The sequence below is a fragment of the Oryx dammah genome, unplaced genomic scaffold (assembly GCF_014754425.2).
Source record: "Oryx dammah isolate SB20612 unplaced genomic scaffold, SCBI_Odam_1.1 HiC_scaffold_2, whole genome shotgun sequence".
NCBI lineage: Eukaryota > Metazoa > Chordata > Mammalia > Artiodactyla > Bovidae > Oryx > Oryx dammah.
Window position 1 is genome coordinate 103,175,671 of NW_024070186.1, and position 19,995 is coordinate 103,195,665.

Sequence of the window (19,995 nt, forward strand, 5' to 3'; positions counted from 1 at the left end):
AAGCTGAGGTCAGAAACAGAACTTGTGCTTTCTAGCCTCATGCTTATTTCACTCTCACTGTCTTCTGGAAACAAAGAAAACAGAGAGATGGACAGACTCCCTGGACTCAGGATCTGATTCAGACTTCTGCAGTGTGACACGAAGCTTTTGAGGACACAAAGCCCAGGTTGCTGCCCTCAGCCTCACATCTGGACTCTGCCTGCTGCAGGGGAAAGTGCACCATGGTTCATAGCAAAAGTCCAAATTGGCAGCCCCTGAGCAGAACCTAGAATTCAAACATGGTTGGTCTACACTGGTTTAAAAAAATCAGATGTACACATTTGTATTTCCTTTTTCCTTTGAAAAATGGAAATTATGGGAAAATAAAAAATCTGGCCAACCTCGTTTTAGATGCTCTTGTGAAAAAAGAATTGATGCTTTTGAGCTGTGATGTTGAAGACTCTTGAGTCGCTTGGGCTGCAAGGAGATCAAACCAGTCAATCCTAAAGGAAATCAACCCTGAATATTCATTAGAAGGACTGATGCTGAAGCTGAAGCTCCAATACTTTGGCCACCTGATGTGAAGAGTCAACCAATTAGAAAAGACCCTGATGCTGGGAAAGACTGAAGGCAGGAGGAGAAGGGGACAACAGAGGACAAGATGGTTGTATGGCATCACTGACTCAATGGATGTGAGTTTGTGCAAGCTCTGGGAGATGGTGAAGGACAGGGAAGCCTGGTGTGGTGCAGTCCATGGGGTCGCAGAGAGTCAGACACAACTACGTGACTGAACAGCAACAACAACAAAATCTGGCCAACCTGGTTTCAAATGCCCTTGTGGCAGTGGGGCAAAGTGTTCTTTAAGTGTGGTGTGTCCTCTCACTTTCGGACATTCTCACCCTCCTGTTGTCTTACTCCCAGCTTCAACAGGTGTCCCCTGTCACCTGTTCTGGGACTCCTGATCAACTTAGTCAGGGAATGGAGAAATTTAGCACTTCCCGGCTCTGAAAGCACATGATGACGTAATTTAGGAGCATGTCTGAAGTCCCATGGGCCCACCTCAAGAGGAGACTGAGAAATGGCAGCGATTGTATTTGGACCCTGAAAATCTTCAGGCAGTGCATTTACCTGATTCTAATAGCTTCTGAAGTACCCCTGAGAAGTTTGATAAATAGTGACCATGTAAATATATGGCTCCCAGATGAGTAATTCTCTGATTATAAGAAATCAGAGTGGTTTGAGAGAGGAAATTATCTTCTGACTCTTCAGGGTGTGCTGTGTTCTTTTGAACTAGAAGAGAAGACTTGTCCAGAATATTCTTTTTCATAATTCTTTTAGGACCCCTGGAAAACACTTGCCTCCAAGTTTCTGATTCATCCAAACACTGAATTACTCATGATAACCATACTTTCTTCTGGAGAATCCAAGTACTGTAAACCAGCTACAATTCTTTAAAACAATAATTGAGAGGTAGTAGTGTTCCCTTTCCCTGGATAAAAAGTGAAAATACGAAGAAGTCAAGTGATTCCCTTAGAGGGCATGGAGCATGTCAAGAGGTTGTCAGTGATTAAACTCTGATCCTTGCCTCAGCTGTTGCTCCAGCTAGAGAGTATTTTATCAGTTTTTTATGTTGTTAGCTGGCCCATTTTTTCCAGATTGCCTATGGGTTTTGTACCTCTTAATGAATTAGCACTACACAAATGTTTGTAAAACAGTTTGGCTAAGCATAGATTTGTTTGCTTCAAGAAAATGGGAATGGATTGTTTTTTATAAATTACAAAAATAATGCATGAGTGTTGCCCCAAAGACAATATGGAGAAACTAAAAAGAGGAAAATAAAGATTACCTATAATGTCATAGAGAGAGATAACAATGGCTAACATTTTAGTATACACTGTACCCAACATTTTTAATGTATATAGTCAGCCATAATACAACTACACTTATATATACATATATATATATATATACACACACTTAGGATCATAATATACAGATATTTTGTAACCTAATTTTTCCTCTCAAAATAAACCCTAGATATCTTCCCAGGTCAGTAATATGGATCTGCATCATCATTTTAAAAGATCGCAGTGTTTCATTGTATGCATACTCTTTTTTTATACTTTAACTAACTAATCTCCTATTATTGACATTTAAATTTTTGCTTAATATTTTTGTAATGACTAAACAATGCTTCAGTGAGTATCTTTGCAGTTACCTGATATTTCTTTGAGAAAAAGCACCAGAAATAGACTTTTGTGTTGAGACATAAATATTTTTAAAGCTTTTGTAGACATTGCCTTATTGCTTCTACAACTTTGACACATTTATGCTTTCATCACCAAGGTTTGATAATGTGACAAAAAGGAGACTGTTTAGTACTTTTTTCTTCTTTTTTTAGCTCTACAGTTTGGGGAGAAGAAACGCAAGAAAGGAGCTTCGTTTCAAATGGTTGCATCTCTGCATAAAGTAATTTTTAATTGTATCTATTCATATATTAGCTACTTCACAATCTGCATATATAACTTATTTGTAATTTTACATCTTCATATGAGGATAAAGTATCTGAAGTTAACCAAGTTGGAAAAGTTGAATATTATCTTGGTATTTATGGATTTCAGTGGGCAATGTTTATCTCCTACTTAGATCCCATTTATCAGTCTGGCACTCATCTTACCACTGATGAAAGTATAGGCTCATAACAACTCACAGTTGCCAGAATGGAAAACTAAGTAATCTCCTTTCCTGCCCCTCCAGACTTTAGTCCCTCCCTTGCCTCAAGGAGATACCAACTGTAGTATAATTGGTGCATTTATACTCAGAGCTTTTGCAGGACTCAGAGTAAACTGAGTCCATGCCATTGCTTTTTTCTTCCCCAGCCCTGCTTGGCTTCCCTCCTTCTCCAGATAAATCTCTTGAACCAGAAGCTCCATCTCAGATTCTGCTTCCAGATGGAGATAAAATTTTTACAGATAGAATACTTGAGAAACAGTTTCTTTCTTCAAGTTATTTTATTGCCCTTCCATAAATTATTGCTACCAAATTGCTACCAAACAGGTAGATATGATTCACAACAGAACCGTTAGATAAATATTGACTTCTCATAGGAAGAAAATAATGTATTTTGGTAAGCAGGGAAAAAGTTGAATTCACTATTTCTTTGTTGGTTTGTATCTGGCTTTAAGATTAAGTTGATCATCATGGAGACTCTTGTGAGGTGGATTGGTCTTTTTAGTGATTTCTAAGTGATTTTGTGTTGGTTATGTTCTCCATTTTAGGAAAACCTAAATAAATTAATGACTAACCTGAAATCAACTGCACCTCATTTTGTGAGATGCATAAATCCCAATGTGAACAAAACACCAGGTAAGTAGATTTCTTTGTAATCCACACTAGGAAATTCTTTTGATTTAAGCTATGTTGAATGTCTTTCAAAGAAGCATTCACCAGTCTCTTTTATATAAGGATAGATTTTAATAAAGAAAACTAAAGTAACTTAAAAGTGAGTTTTTCAAAACTTCCTCAAGATTTGCCTTTGAATTAAGATTCAGGTGGATATGCAGAAGGATTTCACAAAGCAGACTCAGTTGGGTAACATTAGAATACTTGATATTATCATTTAAATTCCTCCTTGAATTTCATGCTAAAATGTGGATGAGCTTCTATGCCATTGTCTACAAGGGCGAAGTATTAAAAAAAGGGATTGAATAATCAATTGGGGGATTAAGGTGGATATTTCAGCAAAAAGGAAATCATTTGGTCTCAATTATCTAAATTAATCATAAAGAGAGATTCTAAATCCATTTCTAATTGTTAAGAACTCCCTCTAGTCTTGCTTCATCATACTACTATCTTCCCTCTCCTTAATAGTACCCATCTCTTTAGTTATGTACTCCTGGGCAGTAGATACTTTTTAAAAAATGTTTTATTTTTTTCTCTTATTTTATTGAGATATAATTAACATGCAGCACCTATAAATTTAAGGTATACAACATAATGGTTTGCCTTGTATACATTATGAAATGATTATAGGTTTAATTAACATCCATCATCTCTTATACATTCAAAACAAAGAGAAAAATATTTCATGTGATGAGAACTCTTAGGATTTACTCTCTTAATAATTTTCAGTATACCATACTGCAATGTTAACTATAGTCATCATGGTGCACGTTACACCCCTAAGACTTATGGTATCTTAAAAATGGAAGCTCACACCTTTTGATGACCTTTCATCCAATTTCCCCTCCCCTACCCCACTTCCGGTAACCACAAAATTGAATCTCTTTTTTTATGCATTTGTTTGTTTGTTTTTTTAAGATTTCATGTATAAGTGAGTGGTATTTTCACCATAAGCTTTTTTTGCTATTAACATCTTTGCACAAGCATTTTTGCAGCAAACTTTCACCTACAGAACCAATTAGTCATCAAGCAATTTTGTCATAAAAGATAAAACAACAAAAAAAGAGGGACTTTAAAAGAATATAATTAAACATGAAAAATGAATAACAAAATTAAAAACATTTTATTGTGAAATATGAAATCTTTTAATGTACTTAAAATGTGTATAGATCCATGGCAATACTGCATACATAACTGATTTTACTTTGTGGATTGAACCTAACCATTTATCTTCCAAGTCTTTGTTCATAGTTCATTATACATTTTTTTTGGCTTATTGATTCACCTTTTTGTTCTGCACTACACTTTTTATTTTTGCAAAAATTTCTTCCCTCAGTGAGAGAGCTGTCACTAAATACAAGTACTAAAATAGATATTTGTAACTGAGCTTTGTGTCATGTTGTGAAAGCTTTCCACACTACTATTTGTTCTTGGCATATTGTCACATGTCTGTTGGTAGCTATTCCAAGTTCTATGGAAAATGTGGGTTCAACTCTGCACTGTGGAGGCCCTCGGCCTCTTTCAGATTCATGTAATATGAGAATGAGAGTACTGTGTCAATGGAGAAATGAAACTAAACTGTCAGTCAGTTGAAACCAGTTATTTTATCTTTTATGGCAAAATTGCTGCATGGCCAATTAGTTATGCAATGAAAATACTAGTGGCAAGAATGCTTTCAGGAAAGACATTTAGGATGAAAATATCTAGAATCATAAATGAGATCGTATGGTATTTGTCTTTCTCTGGCTTATTTTGTTTAGCATAATGACCTCAAGGTCCTTTTATGTTTTCATACATGGGAGGATATCTTCCTTTTATATGGCTGAATAATATTCCATTATACATATATACCACATCTCTTTTAGCTGTTCATCCATCAGTGGACACTTAGATTGTTTCCATTTCTTGGCTTTTGTAGTGGACACTTTTTAATGAGTGGGTGGGGGTGATGAGATAGGTAGGTGGTGGTGATTATTTATGTTTTAATTAATAAAGCAAAGTTTCTACAGATATTAATTACAGGGATTGCTTTCCTTACTTCTTGGATTTGAAGATTCCCAGCCTTCTCTTTTGAATTACTGGCTTTTATGGAGCTTGGTCCGAGGCTGTCAGCCTCGAAGCTGTGTATGTGACAAGCACTTACTGTCTTCAGAGCACTAATCATCCTTGGATTAAGTAGCCAAATGTTGCTGATCCTGATTTCTGAGGTTCTGTAAAACCTTGAATTTTTATTAACATCCTGTAATTAAGACCCCAATCTTGACAGTCTGTGACCTGTTTGGGGAAAGTGTGATGCTAAACAATGATGCTGCAGTTTGAGTTTTTGCAATGCAAACACTTCATGTTCATTCAAGCTGTATGTTTTTTGCCTTATTGTTTCTCATCAGCTGGGTTTCTGAATGCATCTAGGGACACTGCTTCCATCTAGCAAGGAATCTAATTAGCTGCCTCTATTTTGAAACAAATCTGTTACCTATTAGAGTTGCCTCCCATCGAGCCAGCTCTGATATCAGCAGGTTGTTTTTTTTAATTCTTAAGACAAAGTCATAAGAAAAGCTTCATGATCTAATCAGAACAGTTCTTCATATGTCCTTAAAGGGAATAAGCATGCTTGATGCTATTGTGTCACAGAACTCGGCTTTCGCTCCTTCTCACAGATGATCTGTTTCTGTCTATGACAGGAATTGGAGTACAGGACTATGGATATATGTCCTACCGTTTATTTCTGTGACCCTGGGCAGAAGCAGAAAATCATCTCATTCCCATTTTCCTTATAACATTCTAGCAGGTCTTTGTTAGGAGAGTGCCATTTGGCTTCTTCCAGATGCCTTACTGAGAGCCAGATACAATGGCTTATTGGTTGGCTTTTCAAAGGCTTCTATCAGAGACTGCAGCTGCAGCTCTAGTGGGCTTCATCTCAGGAACAAAGGGGTACTAGAAGAAGGCTTATACTTTAGAACACAACTTAAGTTTTCTCAAGATCACCAGAAGAGAATGTAGGCTGGGTGTGGCCAGTTCTTCCCAAATGCGAAACAGCAAACAGAATTTTGTGGCTGTGCTTACCTTCCCCTTTATTTGCATTCTCCCTTTTTGTAATCCCTTCCCCTTCCTACTTGGAGATGCCAGTTCTCTTTTGTGTTTTATCCCCACTATATCCCCACTATAGTTGATTTTTGACTGGCAAATGGATATCATGCCAGCCATTTACGTTAGGACAAAAATGTATTTTTTCACCTTCTAGGAGTATTTGCTTATATAATCTTGACTAACTGTGAACTAAAGGATTCATCCCAGGTAAATCCTACTTAGAGACTCCTACATTATAGGTGGGGACTTTGAGAGCCATCAGGCTGACAGTGAATGAATCCTTTTAACTATCATGTAAAGAACAGCAGATTCAAACTCTTTTAACCCAAGATGCAGCAGGTAGGACAAAATCTAGGGTAACCATCATTTTAGACATGGACTCACCGTGAACCTCCTTCTTCAGGTATAATGGACCCTTATTTGGTTCTACAGCAGCTGCGCTGTAATGGTGTCTTAGAAGGGATCAGGATATGCCGTGAAGGTTTTCCACACCGACTGCTGTATGCTGATTTTAAGCAAAGGTAAACATACATCCTGGGATTCAGGAAGCCTGGAGCATTTCTCTTTCCCCCCTCTCTTTCTGAGTGCTTAGGCATGCATTGTTTGTTTGGTGGATATCCTCCAGACGACAGATCGATGTGTTTTGGTGGTGGTGAGATATATGATGACAGAGTTCCATTATTATTTCCCCTTAAATCCAACATCCATGTAGCTGTAATATCCTTAAATCTCTATTACTGGATAATAGACCCACATATAGAAGAAATATATAGAGAAGAACGATACAGAGGCTGAATTGAATCTCTGCAATGTTGTTGGTACTTAATCGTAGCTGCCATCCAAGCGGGCTGTTTCTTTCCTAGCAGAGCCTGTGAAAGGCAGAAAGCCAGCAGGGTATGCGCCAGGAAGCAAGAGAGGCATTTTTACTTTCTATTTCCTGAATTCTAAAACTGTCAATTATAAGTCATCAAGCTAATTTGAGCAAAGTATAGTAGAGTAGAAAGAGTACCTGTGTCAGTATTAAGAAGCATATTTCTAGCTCTCCAGCAACTCACCATTAGGATGAGGGAATCCTGGAAAAGTTCTTTAATGTCTCTGCTTCTCAATGTCCTTATCTGTACTTAGAGACTCTTAAGCCTGTCTCTTTGTCTTTCCTCTGATCCCTACTCCACTCTCTCCCTCCTTCCTCTTGAGCATAAAATCAAGTGAGGTGGTCTCAACAGCACTATGAAAAGTATAAACTATTATACCAAAGGAAAGAATTATTGCTTGTATCCTATTATTATTGCCAAGAGTTTTGTGAAAATTGAACATATTGATAGGAGAGGTGAAAGTTTATATATATATATATATATATATACACACTTTCCTTTGCCTTACTTGTCCAAATTATTCTTTATTTGCACCCCTGACCTCAGGATTTGTTTTTCACTTAAATTAGGTACTACATTCTGAACCCAAGGGTGTTTCCAAAGAGCAAATTTGCAAGCAACAGAAAAGCAGCTGAAGAATTACTTGACTCCTTAGAGACAGACCATACCCAGTACCGCTTTGGAATCACTAAGGTAACCAGAGAACCACAAAGAATGCATTTGGAAAAGAGTGGGAGGAAAGTCTGTATATCTTAAAATACCCATGAAAATGCAATTATAAGGCTTTTACAGCTCTTGTGACCACAAATAATACAAACAGAACTCTGTTGAGAGTGAAAACTTTGGCTTTGTTGAGAGAGAAAATTTGAAAGTCAATGCTTTTTGAAACTTAGCCTTGATTACATTTTTTGCTCTATCGTTTATATATATATATATGTTTTTTTTAATTGGAGGATAGTTGCTTTACAATATTGTGTTGGTTTCTGCCATATATCAACATGAATTGGCCATCGGTATATGCATGAGATGGTTAGATGGTATCACTCAATGGACATGAATTTGAGCAAACTCTGGGAGATAGTAAAGGACAGGGGAGCCTGGTGTGCTACAAGTCCATGGGGTTGCAACGAGTCAGACATGACTTAGTGACTGAACACACACATATATACGTCCCCTCCTTCTTGAACCTCTCTCCTGCCTCCTACCCCATCCCACCCCATCCCACCCCTCTAGGCTGTCGTAGAGAAATATTCCCTTGTGTACAACTTCTTTATTCATCTCTCTGTCAATGGACATCTAGGTTGCTTCCATGTTCTAGCTATTGTAAATAGTACTGCGATGAACATTGGGACACATGTCTTTTTCAATTATGGTTTTCTTAGGGAATATGCCCAGTAGTGGGATTGCTGGGCTATATGATAATTTTATTACTAGTTTTTTAAGGAATCTCCATACTGTTCTCCATAGTGGCTTTATCAATTTGCATTCCTACCCCAAAAGAGGACTCCCTTTTCTCCATACCCTTTCCAGCATTTATTGTTTGTAGATTCTTAATGATGGCCTTGATTATATTTATTAATACATCTTTATAATTACTTATCTAAGCAAGTTTGTGGCAAGATATAAAATAATGAGTCAACTTTAGGGTGATAAAAAATGTTTATACACATCAGAGCTAGACAAAATTGAATCAGCTTACTGGAAATAACTGCCTATCTGCATGTGAATGGATTCATCCATAAGTATGCTTTCAGGAAATTAATTCTGAAAGACTGAGTAACTAAAAACAGTAAGATCAACCTTACTATCCAAAAAGTTAGTCCAAAGCTAACTTCTTTAAATGTGATTCACTAAATTGTGCTTCATCTTGGAGATTTTGGCACGATCCACATGTTTTGGGAAACCTCTGTCACATTTGGTTTTCACCTGACAGTATCAGGTTGTTTCTAATAATATCCATGTGTTAAGTTGCTTTAATCATGTTTGACTCTTGCGACCCCATGGACTGTAGGCCGCCAGCCTTTTCTGTCCATGGAATTCTCCAGGCAAGAATACTGGAGTGAGTTGCCATTTCCTTCTGGGGATCTTTCTGACCCAGGGATCAAACCCGAGTCTCCTGTGTCTCCTGCATTGCAGGCAGATTCTTTACTGCTGAGCCACTGGGGAAGCCTTATAAGGGCCAGATTATTTAAAGGAGAATTGGAGGATATATGATAGAGAGCTTACAGAAAGAGAACTCTGTTGGACATGCTTATAAAATGTTACTCAACTCCTACCTTTTGAGTACTTGTTTCTGCTGATTTTCACTCCTGGTACCTTGCTTCCTTGTATGTTTAGTTATTTTTGTTGTGTACTACTTACTTAAGCTAGGACTATTATGAGTTGAGGGGCTTCCCAGGTAGCACTAGTGATAAAGAATCCACCTGCCAATGCAGAAAACTTGAGTTTGGTCCCTGGGTTGGGAAGATCCCTTGGGGAAGGACATGGCTACCCACTCCAATATTTTTGCCTAGAGAATCCTATGGACAGAGAAGCCTGGTGGTCCATAGGGTCACAAAGAATCACACAACATGAATTGAGAGAGCCTCCTAAAGCACAAAATCTGAGGCAGCACTCACTCGTAGGGTGGTATAAGTACTGACTTGTACAGCCCTGAAAGTGAGTGCTTCCTTAAAATTTGTGCTTAAAGTACCTCACTCACCTCATCTTGACCCTTTCTAATGATTCTTTAAAAAAAAATTGTGTGTATTTTTTTTATTGTCTAAAATGAAGTTGACTTTCTCTAGAGCAGTGGTCAGCAAACTATGGCCTAAGGGCCATATCAATGGCCTATTTTTTATATGGCTCCCTTGCTAAAAATGATTTGGCATTTTTAAAGAGGAAGGAAAATAAAAGAAGAGGAGGAGGCACAGGTAGAGGAAGCGGGGAGAAGGGAGGGAGTGGGTGTGGGAGTAGAGGTTCTACAGAGACTGAGTGTGGCCTGCAAAGCCTAAAAATTTTCGCTATCTGGCACTTTACAGATAAAGTGTGCAGACCCCTGCCTGGGCCTAGCTTAAAATTAAAACCAAGTTCCTTAAACAACCTAGGCATAGCTAATAGATCAGGAGGAGAGTCCAAATTCTTAAGGAACTAATACAACCACAGGATTAAATGAAGTTTTTTGCTTTGGCAAGCTTTAGGTTTATAAAACCAAACTTTCTAGAATTTACATTTTACACATTATGAAAAATTAACAAGAAATAGAACTGATCATCAGATACATCAGTTGCTCATATGGCCATTCAATAGACATTTACTGAATGCCCACTAGGACTGGAACTGACATTTGACATTTCTTTTAGGTGCTTTTAAAAGCTGGCTTTCTGGGCAAACTGGAAGCCATGAGAGATGAGAGATTATCAAAAGTCTTCACATTGTTCCAAGCCAGAGTGCGGGGAAAACTGATGCAAATGAAATTCCAAAGGATCCTGGAAGAGAGGTATGATATCCAACCCTGCACCCCCACTGCTAGAGCAACAGTGTGCCTCAGTCTAGGCGACTTCTCACTGCCTTATAATGAGTCGGGGTAAAGAGCTCTGCCACCTTTGCTTAGTCTGGGACTTAATGTGAAATTTTTAAAATTATGGAACACCAAACAGAGCACAAACAGCTTTTATTTCCCTAACTAAGAATAAGCATAATTCAGATATTTCTTGCATTGCTTCCAGTCTTCCCTTTGGAGGGATTCTTTATAGTTGGCAAAGTCTGGCTCTCTGAGAGTGGTGTGACTCCTAATTCAAAACAGAAGCAGACCTAGAAGGGCTGGCAGGCATCTCACAGCCAACTCTGTGGGGAAATCTGCTGTAAAGTAGATAGGTTTTCTGACCACTTTACAGCATCCCCTGGGTCAGAAACTGACTCTTGGTGACATGTAACCATAACTGTCTTAACTTCAATTCAGGCAGGTTCATTAGGGACATTTATCACCACCTCTGGACACTGAGTGTAGGTTTTGTTAATCCTCTAATAGAATTATGGAAAAGCAAGCTCCAAACAAAGGGATTTTGAACAAGGGGTTCTGTGGTTGTCATATTCACTTTTTACTGTAGATAGGTCCACAGGTCTTGGTATGATTTGCATACTTGAAAGTTGTTAATTCCTTCTATTTCCCCAAAGAAGAGAGAAACCATTACATTATCAGAGATATCAGAGAGATATCTCCTAAGAGTTTTCCATGACTCCCATATAGTATCCAACATGGTATGGGAGTTTATGAGAGTTCAGGGATCAGAAGATATGATTTCTGTGACAGGTTTTGTAAACGTGTATGAGACTCTTAATTTTCTCAATTCTCCTCCTTCATCTCTAAAATGAGGTATTTACTATCCATCCTGTCTAATTGACTTTAGACATTTAAAGAATGACTTTAAAAGAATTATTATGAAATATTTCAAACACATAAAATAGAGAAAACACTATAATGTGTACTCATGGAGCTGTCATCAAAGTACATCAATTCCTAACATTTTCTCTGCAATTCCTCACAACTTAAAAATAAATAATTAAATTAATAGACAAAGTAAAAGCCTTTCATGTGTTTCTTCCTTGATCCAGGTCCTATTCCTAGCTCCCCAGATCCTGAATTTGTGTTTGTCACTCTGTTTCATTCATGTTTCACATATAAAACAGAAAAAGATATAACATTTTTCTGTAGTTCCTCACAATATATTCTGAAAAATAAATAAACAGACACAGTTGAAGTCCCTTGTGTATTTCTCCAAGTTCTACAGAGATATGCAGATACCCTTAAAAGGTTACATGATTCTGCAAGTTTTTAGTCTCCATGGAAATATTGTGTGTGTGTTATCTTAAAATTTGTTCTTTACACTCAGTACTAGTTTTGAAATTAGTTGATATTGATAAATCTATGATAGATTATTGATCTTAACTGTTGGACAGTATTCTGTTGCATGAATATACTACAATTTATTTATCCTCTTGCCAGCTTAAGTAAACTTATTTATTATGTTTTATATTACAAACAATTCTGCAGTGATATTTTTGTAAATGTCTCCCCTTGCACATATGCAAGAGTTTCTTGAGGGTGGTGGTGGTGGTTTAGTGGCTAAGTTGTGTCCGACTCTTGTGACCCCATGGATAGTAACTCACCAGGCTCCTCTGTCCATGACGTTCTCCAGGTAAGAATACTGGAGTGGGTTACCATTTCCTTCTACAGGGGATCTTCCCAACCCAGAAATCAAACCTGGATCCCCTGCATTGCAGGCAGATTCTTTCCCTTATAAGGGAAGCCCTTCTTGAGGGTAGTGTGACTCAAAATGCTGGTGCAATGGCTGATAGTATGTAGGTAGCAGCTGGCCAAGGCTCACACTTTGAGTGGCATTTTTCTAGGCATGAATTATAATATTAGGTTTTAGGCTATACACAGTTCCAGCTTTATGAGATGTTGCCAAAATGCTTTTCATTTTACTCTTTACCAGAAGTTTATGGAAGTCCCATGACTCTATATCCTCACCAACTTGTGGCATTTCAATTTCAAAGACTTTTGCCAGACTGAGTCATATTTCTGACTTTGGGGGAAGATATAATTTTCCTCAATATCATGTTTTTCATATATATTTTTTGTAGATATGAAATGTTATATAGAGGACATTTGTGCCATCTTATGTTGTTAATCATGTTTACCAAGAAATGATTAAATTCTTTTTTTGCATCTATGAAATAATTACATGGTTGGGCTTCCCAGGAGGCACTAGTGGTAAAGAACCAGCTTGCAAGTGCAGGAGACACCAGAGACATGGGTTTGATCCCTGAGTCAGGAAGATCCCATGGAGGATGGAATGGCAATCCCCTCCAGTTTTCATGCCTGGAGAATCTCAAGGAGAGAGGAGCCTGGTGTACTGAAGTCCACAGGGTCACAAAGAGTCAGACACGACTGAGCAACTAACACTTTCACTTTCACTCTTTCTCCATTAATTCATAAATGTGTTAAGTTAAATTAATAGATTAAAAAGTGTTAAACCCACTTTGTTTATGAAATACAATCTTTTTCATACATTGTAGGATTGGTTATAACATTATAGTATTTCTGCATCAATGTTCATGAATAAGTTTGGCCTATAATTGTTTCCCCTCCTTTTATCTGACTTTTAATCAAAGTTACCTTAATCTCATAAAAGAATTAGGCTGTGTTTCCTCTTTTCAAAACATGAAACGATTTATTTTGATTATTTATTTTTGAGTTTTTGGTAAAATTTGCCTATAAAACTGTCCAGATCTGGTATTTCTTTATGATAGATTTTACAGATTTGATTTAATTTATTTAATAGTTACAAGCCTATTGAGATTTTGTTTTAGATCAGTTTAGATCAATTTCTTTAGAAAAAGAAATTTTACATTTTTAAAAAATCTTCCAATTTGCTAGATTATAATTTTTAATCTCTGTCATATCTACAATTATGTTTCTAGAACATAATCATAGATAATTATATTCTTAGGATTCTTAGGTATTACCATTCCTAATACTATTTGTGCTCTTTATTTTTCTTGATTTTCATGTCTGATGTTTATTTAATTAGATTATTTAAATTTAAGTGAAAGTCTCTCAGTCGTGTCCAACTCTTTGTGACCGCATGGATTATACAGTCCATGGAATTCTCCAGGCTAGAATACTGGAGTGGATAGCCTTTCCCTTCTCCAGAGGATCTTCTCAACCCAGGGAATGAACCAAGGTCTCCCAGATGGCAGGCAGATTTTTTACCAGCTAAGCCACAAGGGAAGAAAATAAAAATTTTCGTTTAGTTAAAAATTTAAATACTTTAAAGCATTTAAATTGTTTATCTAAAGACTTAAAATTTTTTGTTTGTTTGTTTTCTAGTTCACTAGTTTCTGATCTCAGCTTTATTCTATCCTTCCTTCCACTTGCTTGGGTTTATTTTAATTCACAATTTTTTTTTCAGTGTGTTTAATCAGCTGCTTAATTCTTCCATTGAGTATTTTATTTCAACAACTATACTTTTCAGTGCTAGACATTTTATGTGTCCTCTTTCAAATCTGTCTGCCTTTTATTTTTCATAGTGGCTCATTCTTTTCTTGTTTTTGTTTTTTTCAATTCTTTCTTTTATGTCTTTAAGAACTTTTAGTAATTACTGTATGGTCTCCGCTAGATGGTTCCATTTTCTGAAATTCTTGGGGATTTAATTAAATTCTTTATTGTGGGTGTCCACATCAATAACCTCAGATATGCAGATGACACCACCCTTATGGCAGAAAGAGAAGAAGATCTAAAGAGCCTCTTGATGAAGGTGAGAGGAGAGTGAAAAAGTTGGCTTAAAGCTCAACATGAAGAAAACAAAGATCATGGCATCCGGTCCCATCACTTCATGGCAAATAGATGGGGAAACAGTGGAAACAGTGGCTGACTATTTTTCGGGGCTCCAAAATCACTGCAGAAGGTGATTGCAGCCATGAAATTAAAAGACGCTTACTCCTTGGAAGGAAAGTTATGACCAACCTAGACAGCATATTGAAAAGCAGAGACATTACTTTGTCAACAAAGGTCCATCTAGTCAAGGCTATGGTTTTTCCAGTGGTCGTGTATGAATGTGAGACTTGGACTATAAAGAAAGCTGATCACCAAAGAATTGATGCTTTTGAACTGTGGTGTTGTAGAAGACTCTTGAGAGGCCCTTGGACTGCAAGGAGATCCAGTCAGTTCTTCCTGGCTGGATATTCATTGGAATATTCATTGGAAGGATTGATGCTGAAGCTGAAACTCCAATACTTTGGCCACCTGATGCGAAGAGCTGACTCATTTGAAAAGACCCTGATGCTGGCAAAGATTGAGGGGAGGAGAGGAAGACGACGACAGAGGATGAGATGGCTGGATGGCATCACTGACTCAATGAACATGGGTTTGGGTGGACTCTGGGAGTTGGTGACGGACAGAGAGGCCTGGTGTGCTGTGGTTCATGGGGTTGCCAAGAGTCGGACATGACTGAGCGACTGAACTGAACCCTCACTTATGGTTGAATTTTTTTCTATATGTGTTTTGTAATTTTGAATTGTAAGCTAATCTTCAAGGGGACTTTAAGAAAATCTCTAGTGCTTGATTTTAGAGTATTTTCTTCAGTGCACTTTTGCATTTTCCCCCCAAGGACCCAAAGGGTATTTATTACCAGTGTAAAAAATGATTATGCTAATTTCTTATGTATTTCTGCACTAATCAGATTTAAACTTCAAACACTTGAGTGGTGCTGGCTCATAGTTTTCAAAAAAAATTCCTAGTGTAAAAAAATTTTTTTTCACCCTGAGCCCAGACCAAATCAGATGTACTTCTCTTTGACTTCTCTCTGTGCCAGTGGGTGAATTTTTAAATCCTCCTTTTCATTAAGAGTGAAATTCTTTGAAAATCTCAACCTGTCTCTTTATCCACAAGAAAATAAAAATACAAACTCTACAATACCAAGCCTGGCTTCCTCCTTCCATGAGGATGGTCAGGCTGCACAAGCATTCACTTTTTGCTCCTTTTTTTTTAAGCTCCCTTTATAATTCTTACCCTCTTTAAGGGTCACCTCTCATTATAGAATGTTTGTAGTGGAAGCATTTTCAGGACACCTAGTCTACAACATTGTTAGCCCCAAAAGTCCCTCAAAGAGTTTTTGCTAGAATCAAACAAGAGCTTGGATGTAGAAGTGCTTTGAAGACTAATGAGAGTTTATGACTCCTAAAAAGATGTGCTTATTAAGGATTCTTAATTTGAAAAATAACTCTCTTATAGTCTAGGTTAACTTGCTTTTCTTTTTTTCCCCCAAACCCTCGATTTAGGGATGCACTTCTTTTGATCCAGTGGAACATAAGAGCTTTCATGGCTGTGAAGAGCTGGCCTTGGATGAGGCTCTTCTTCGAGATCAAGCCTCTTGTTAGATCTGCTGGAATGGGAAAGGAGGGAGCTGGACTGAAGGAAGAGTGTATCCAGCTGCAAAAAGCCTTGGAGAAGTCAGAATTTCAGAGGGAGGAGCTGAAATCAAAGCAAGTCTCCCTCCTCCAGGAAAAGAATGACCTGCTTCTTCAGCTGCAGGCTGTGAGTGGCCCCACAATTTCTTCTTCAAATCAAGTTTCTAATTAGATTCCCTTGTTTTGCAGGCAGTGTTGACTTGAAAAAATAGAGACATGTGCTTTTCTAGTACTATAGGATTTCATCCAACACAGACAATGGAAACACTTAACGAGACACCCTGTTTTATAGTGAAGTGATTTCATTGGGAAGATGCCTTTGAAAAGGGGATGGATTTTATTAGATAGATTTTTAACTGTGTAAACATATAAATCTATCTTGGGAGCCAGGAAGCTCTTCATCTTAATTTAAATTCTGTACATAGCAGGAAACCCATTAGCAAATCAAAAGGTAGGATTTTAGTAGGTCCTGAGAAAAGCTTTACTGAGATCTTCAGGATTATTGCAGTATGCCTCTAACTGGTTTTCCTGATTTTGATCTCCTGATTTGCCCTTCCCCAGTCCAAATCAACATTACAATCAGTTGAGTTCTTAAAACAGCAGTGTTCAACCTTGACTTTGCCTCAAACTCATTTGTGAAACACTAGCAGATGGCAAACCACTCCAGTATTCTTGCCTGGAGAATCCCAGGGATGGGGGAGCCTGGTGGGCTGCCATCTATGGGGGAGTTGGACACGACTGAAGCGACCTAGCAGCAGCAGCAGCAGCAATTAAAAGAAAGATTCCTAGACTTGAATCTCAGATATTTGGGTTAAACAGGCCCTGTGTGGGTCCAAATCATCTATATGGGGGATTCTGATATCCAGTCAGGATTAAAAACCTCTGCCTTGAACAAATATCATGTTGTTTCCCTGATGAACAAACTTCAGATCAAAGAATATCTGAACTCGGCCTTGGCATCTGAGCCTCCTTCTCCAATCTGATGCTGAAGTGCCATTCAGTTCAGTCACTCAGTCATCTCCAACTCTTTGCAACCCCATGAACTGCAGCACACCAGGCTTCCCTGTCCATCACCAACTCCTGGAGTCTACTCAAACTCATGTTCATTGAGTCGGTGATGCCATCCAACCATCTCACCCTCTGTCATCCCCTTCTCCTCCTACCTTCAATCTTTCCCAGCATCAAGGTCTTTTCAAATGAGTCAGCTCTTCGCATCAGGTGGCCAAAGTATTGGAGTTTCAGCATCAGCATTAGTCCTTCCAATGAATATTCAGGCCTGATTTCTTTAGGATTGACTGGTTGGATCTCCTTGCAGTCCAAGGGGCTCTCAAGCATCTTCTCCAACACCACAGTTCAAAAGCATCAATTCTTCAGCACTCAGCTTTTCTTTATAGTCCAACTCTCAATTCATACATGACTACTGGAAAAACCATAGCTTTGACGAGATGCAACTTTGTTGATAAAGTGATGTTCTGTGCTTTTTAATATGCTGTCTAGGTTTGTCATAGCTTTTCTTCCAAGGAGAAGCATCTTTTAATTTCATGGCTGCAATCACCATCTGCAGTGATTTTGGAGCCCCCTAAAATAAAGTCTGTCACTGTTTCCACTCTTTCTCCATCTATTTGCCATGAAGTGATGGGACCGGATGCCATGATCTTTGTTTTCTTCATGTTGAGCTTTAAGCCAACTTCTTCACTCTCCTCTTTCACCTAATTCAAGAGGCTCTTTAGATCTTTGCTATCTGCCATAAGGGTGGTGTCATCTGCATATCTGAGGTTATTGATATTTCTCCTGGCAGTCTTGATGCCAGCTGATGCTTCATCCAGCCAGGCATTTCACATGATATACTCTGCATGTAAGTTAAATAAGCACGATGACAATATACAGCCCTGACGTACTCCTTTCCTGATTTGGAACTAGTCTGTTGTTCCATGTCCAGTTCTAACTGTTGCTTCCTGACCTGCATACAGATTTCTCAGGAGGCAGGTCAGGTGGTCTGGTTTTCCCATCTCTTGAAGAATTTTCCACAGTTTATTGTGATCCACACAGTCAAAGGCTTTGGTGTAGTCAATAATGCAAAAATACATGTTTTTCTGGAACTCTTTTGCTTTTTTGATGATCCAGTGGATGTTGGCAATTTGACCTCTGGTTCCTCTACCTTTTCTAAATCCAGCTTGAACATCTGGAAGTTCACAGTGCATATACTATTGAAGCCTGGCTTGGAGAATTTTGAGCATTACTTTACTAGCATGTGAGATGAGTACAATTGTGTGGTAGTTTGAACATTCTTTGGCATTACCTTTCCTTGGGATTGGAATGAAAACTGACCTTTTCCAGTCCTGTGGTCACTGCTGAGTTTTCCAAATTTGCTAGCATATTGAGTGCAGCACTTTCACAGCATCATCTTTTAGGATTTGAAATGGCTCAACTGGAATGCCATCACCTCCACTAGCTTTGTTCGTAGTGATGCTTTCTAAGGCCCACTTGACTTCACATTCCAGGATGTCTGGCTCTAGGTGAGTGATCACACCATTGTGGTTATCTAGGTAGTGATCTTTTTTGTATAGTTTTTCTGTGTATTCTTACCACTTCTTCTTAATATCTTCTGCTTCTGTTAGGTCCACACCATTTCTGTCCTTTACTGAGCCCATCTTTGCATGAAATATTCTGTTGGTATCTCTCATTTTCTTGAAAAGATCTCTATCTTTCCCTTTCTATTGTTTTCCTCTATTTCTTTGCATTGATCCCTGAGGAAGGCTTTCTTATCTCTGCCTTGCTATTCTCTGGAACTCTGCATTCAGATGGGTATATCTTTCCTTTTCTCCTTTGCCTTGCCCTTCTCCTCTTTTCACAGCTATTTGTAAGGCCTCATCAGACAATCATTTTGCCTTTTTGCATTTGTTTTTCTTGGGGATGGTCTTGATTACTGCCTCCTATACAGTGTCACAAACCTCCATCCATAGTTCTTCAGGCACTGCGTCTATCGGATATAATCCTTTGAATCTATTGGTCAGTTCCACTGTATAGTTGTAAGAGATTTGATTTAGGTCATACCCAGATGGTCTAATGGTTTTCCCTACTGTCTTCTATGTAAGTCTGAATTTAAGTGTGAGACAGAACTGTGTTGGGTGTCTCCTGAGGAGATCCGGGTCAGCAGTGGCCTGCTGCAGGGGCAGGGGCTCTGGGTACAGTAGGGGCTCTTGGGTATGGCATAAGCCCTCTTGGAGGAGGTCGACATTAACCTACCATAGAGCCTCCAGAACTTACACAGGACTGGGGAAACAGACTCTTGGAGGGCACAAGCAGAACCTTGTGTGCACCAGGACCCAGGAGAAAGGAGCAGTGACCTCACTAGAGACTGACTGAGTCTGACCCATGAGTGTCCAAGAGTCTCTGGCAGAGGCATGGGTCAGCGGTAGCCTACTGCAGGGTTGGGGGCACTGAGTGTAGCAGTGCGTGCATGGGACCTTTCGAAGGAGGTGTACATTATCTTCATTACCTCCACCATAGTTTGGCCTCAGGTCAAATAACAGGGAGGGAACACAGCCCTGCCCTTTATCAGAAAATTGGATTAAAGATTTACTGAGCATGGCTCAATAAAGTAAAATAATGCTCAAAATTCTCCAAGTCAGGCTTCAACGGTACCTGAATCCTGAAATTCCAGATGTTCAAGCTGTATTTAGAAAAGGCAGAGGAATCAGAG

General features: G+C 38.5%; 1 protein-coding gene across 1 annotated transcript in view; it reads left to right on the plus strand.

The window, feature by feature from the left end:
* The window catches only part of MYH15 (myosin heavy chain 15), a 146,786-nt gene that overhangs the window by 46,111 nt on the left and 80,680 nt on the right, over nt 1–19,995 (plus strand). Inside the window, exons 15-20 of the mRNA XM_040265689.1 lie at nt 2,381–2,448; nt 3,258–3,345; nt 6,872–6,989; nt 7,910–8,033; nt 10,682–10,818; nt 16,164–16,419. Of these exons, the coding sequence (XP_040121623.1) occupies nt 2,381–2,448; nt 3,258–3,345; nt 6,872–6,989; nt 7,910–8,033; nt 10,682–10,818; nt 16,164–16,419 (791 nt within the window). The remainder of the gene's footprint in view (nt 1–2,380; nt 2,449–3,257; nt 3,346–6,871; nt 6,990–7,909; nt 8,034–10,681; nt 10,819–16,163; nt 16,420–19,995) is intronic.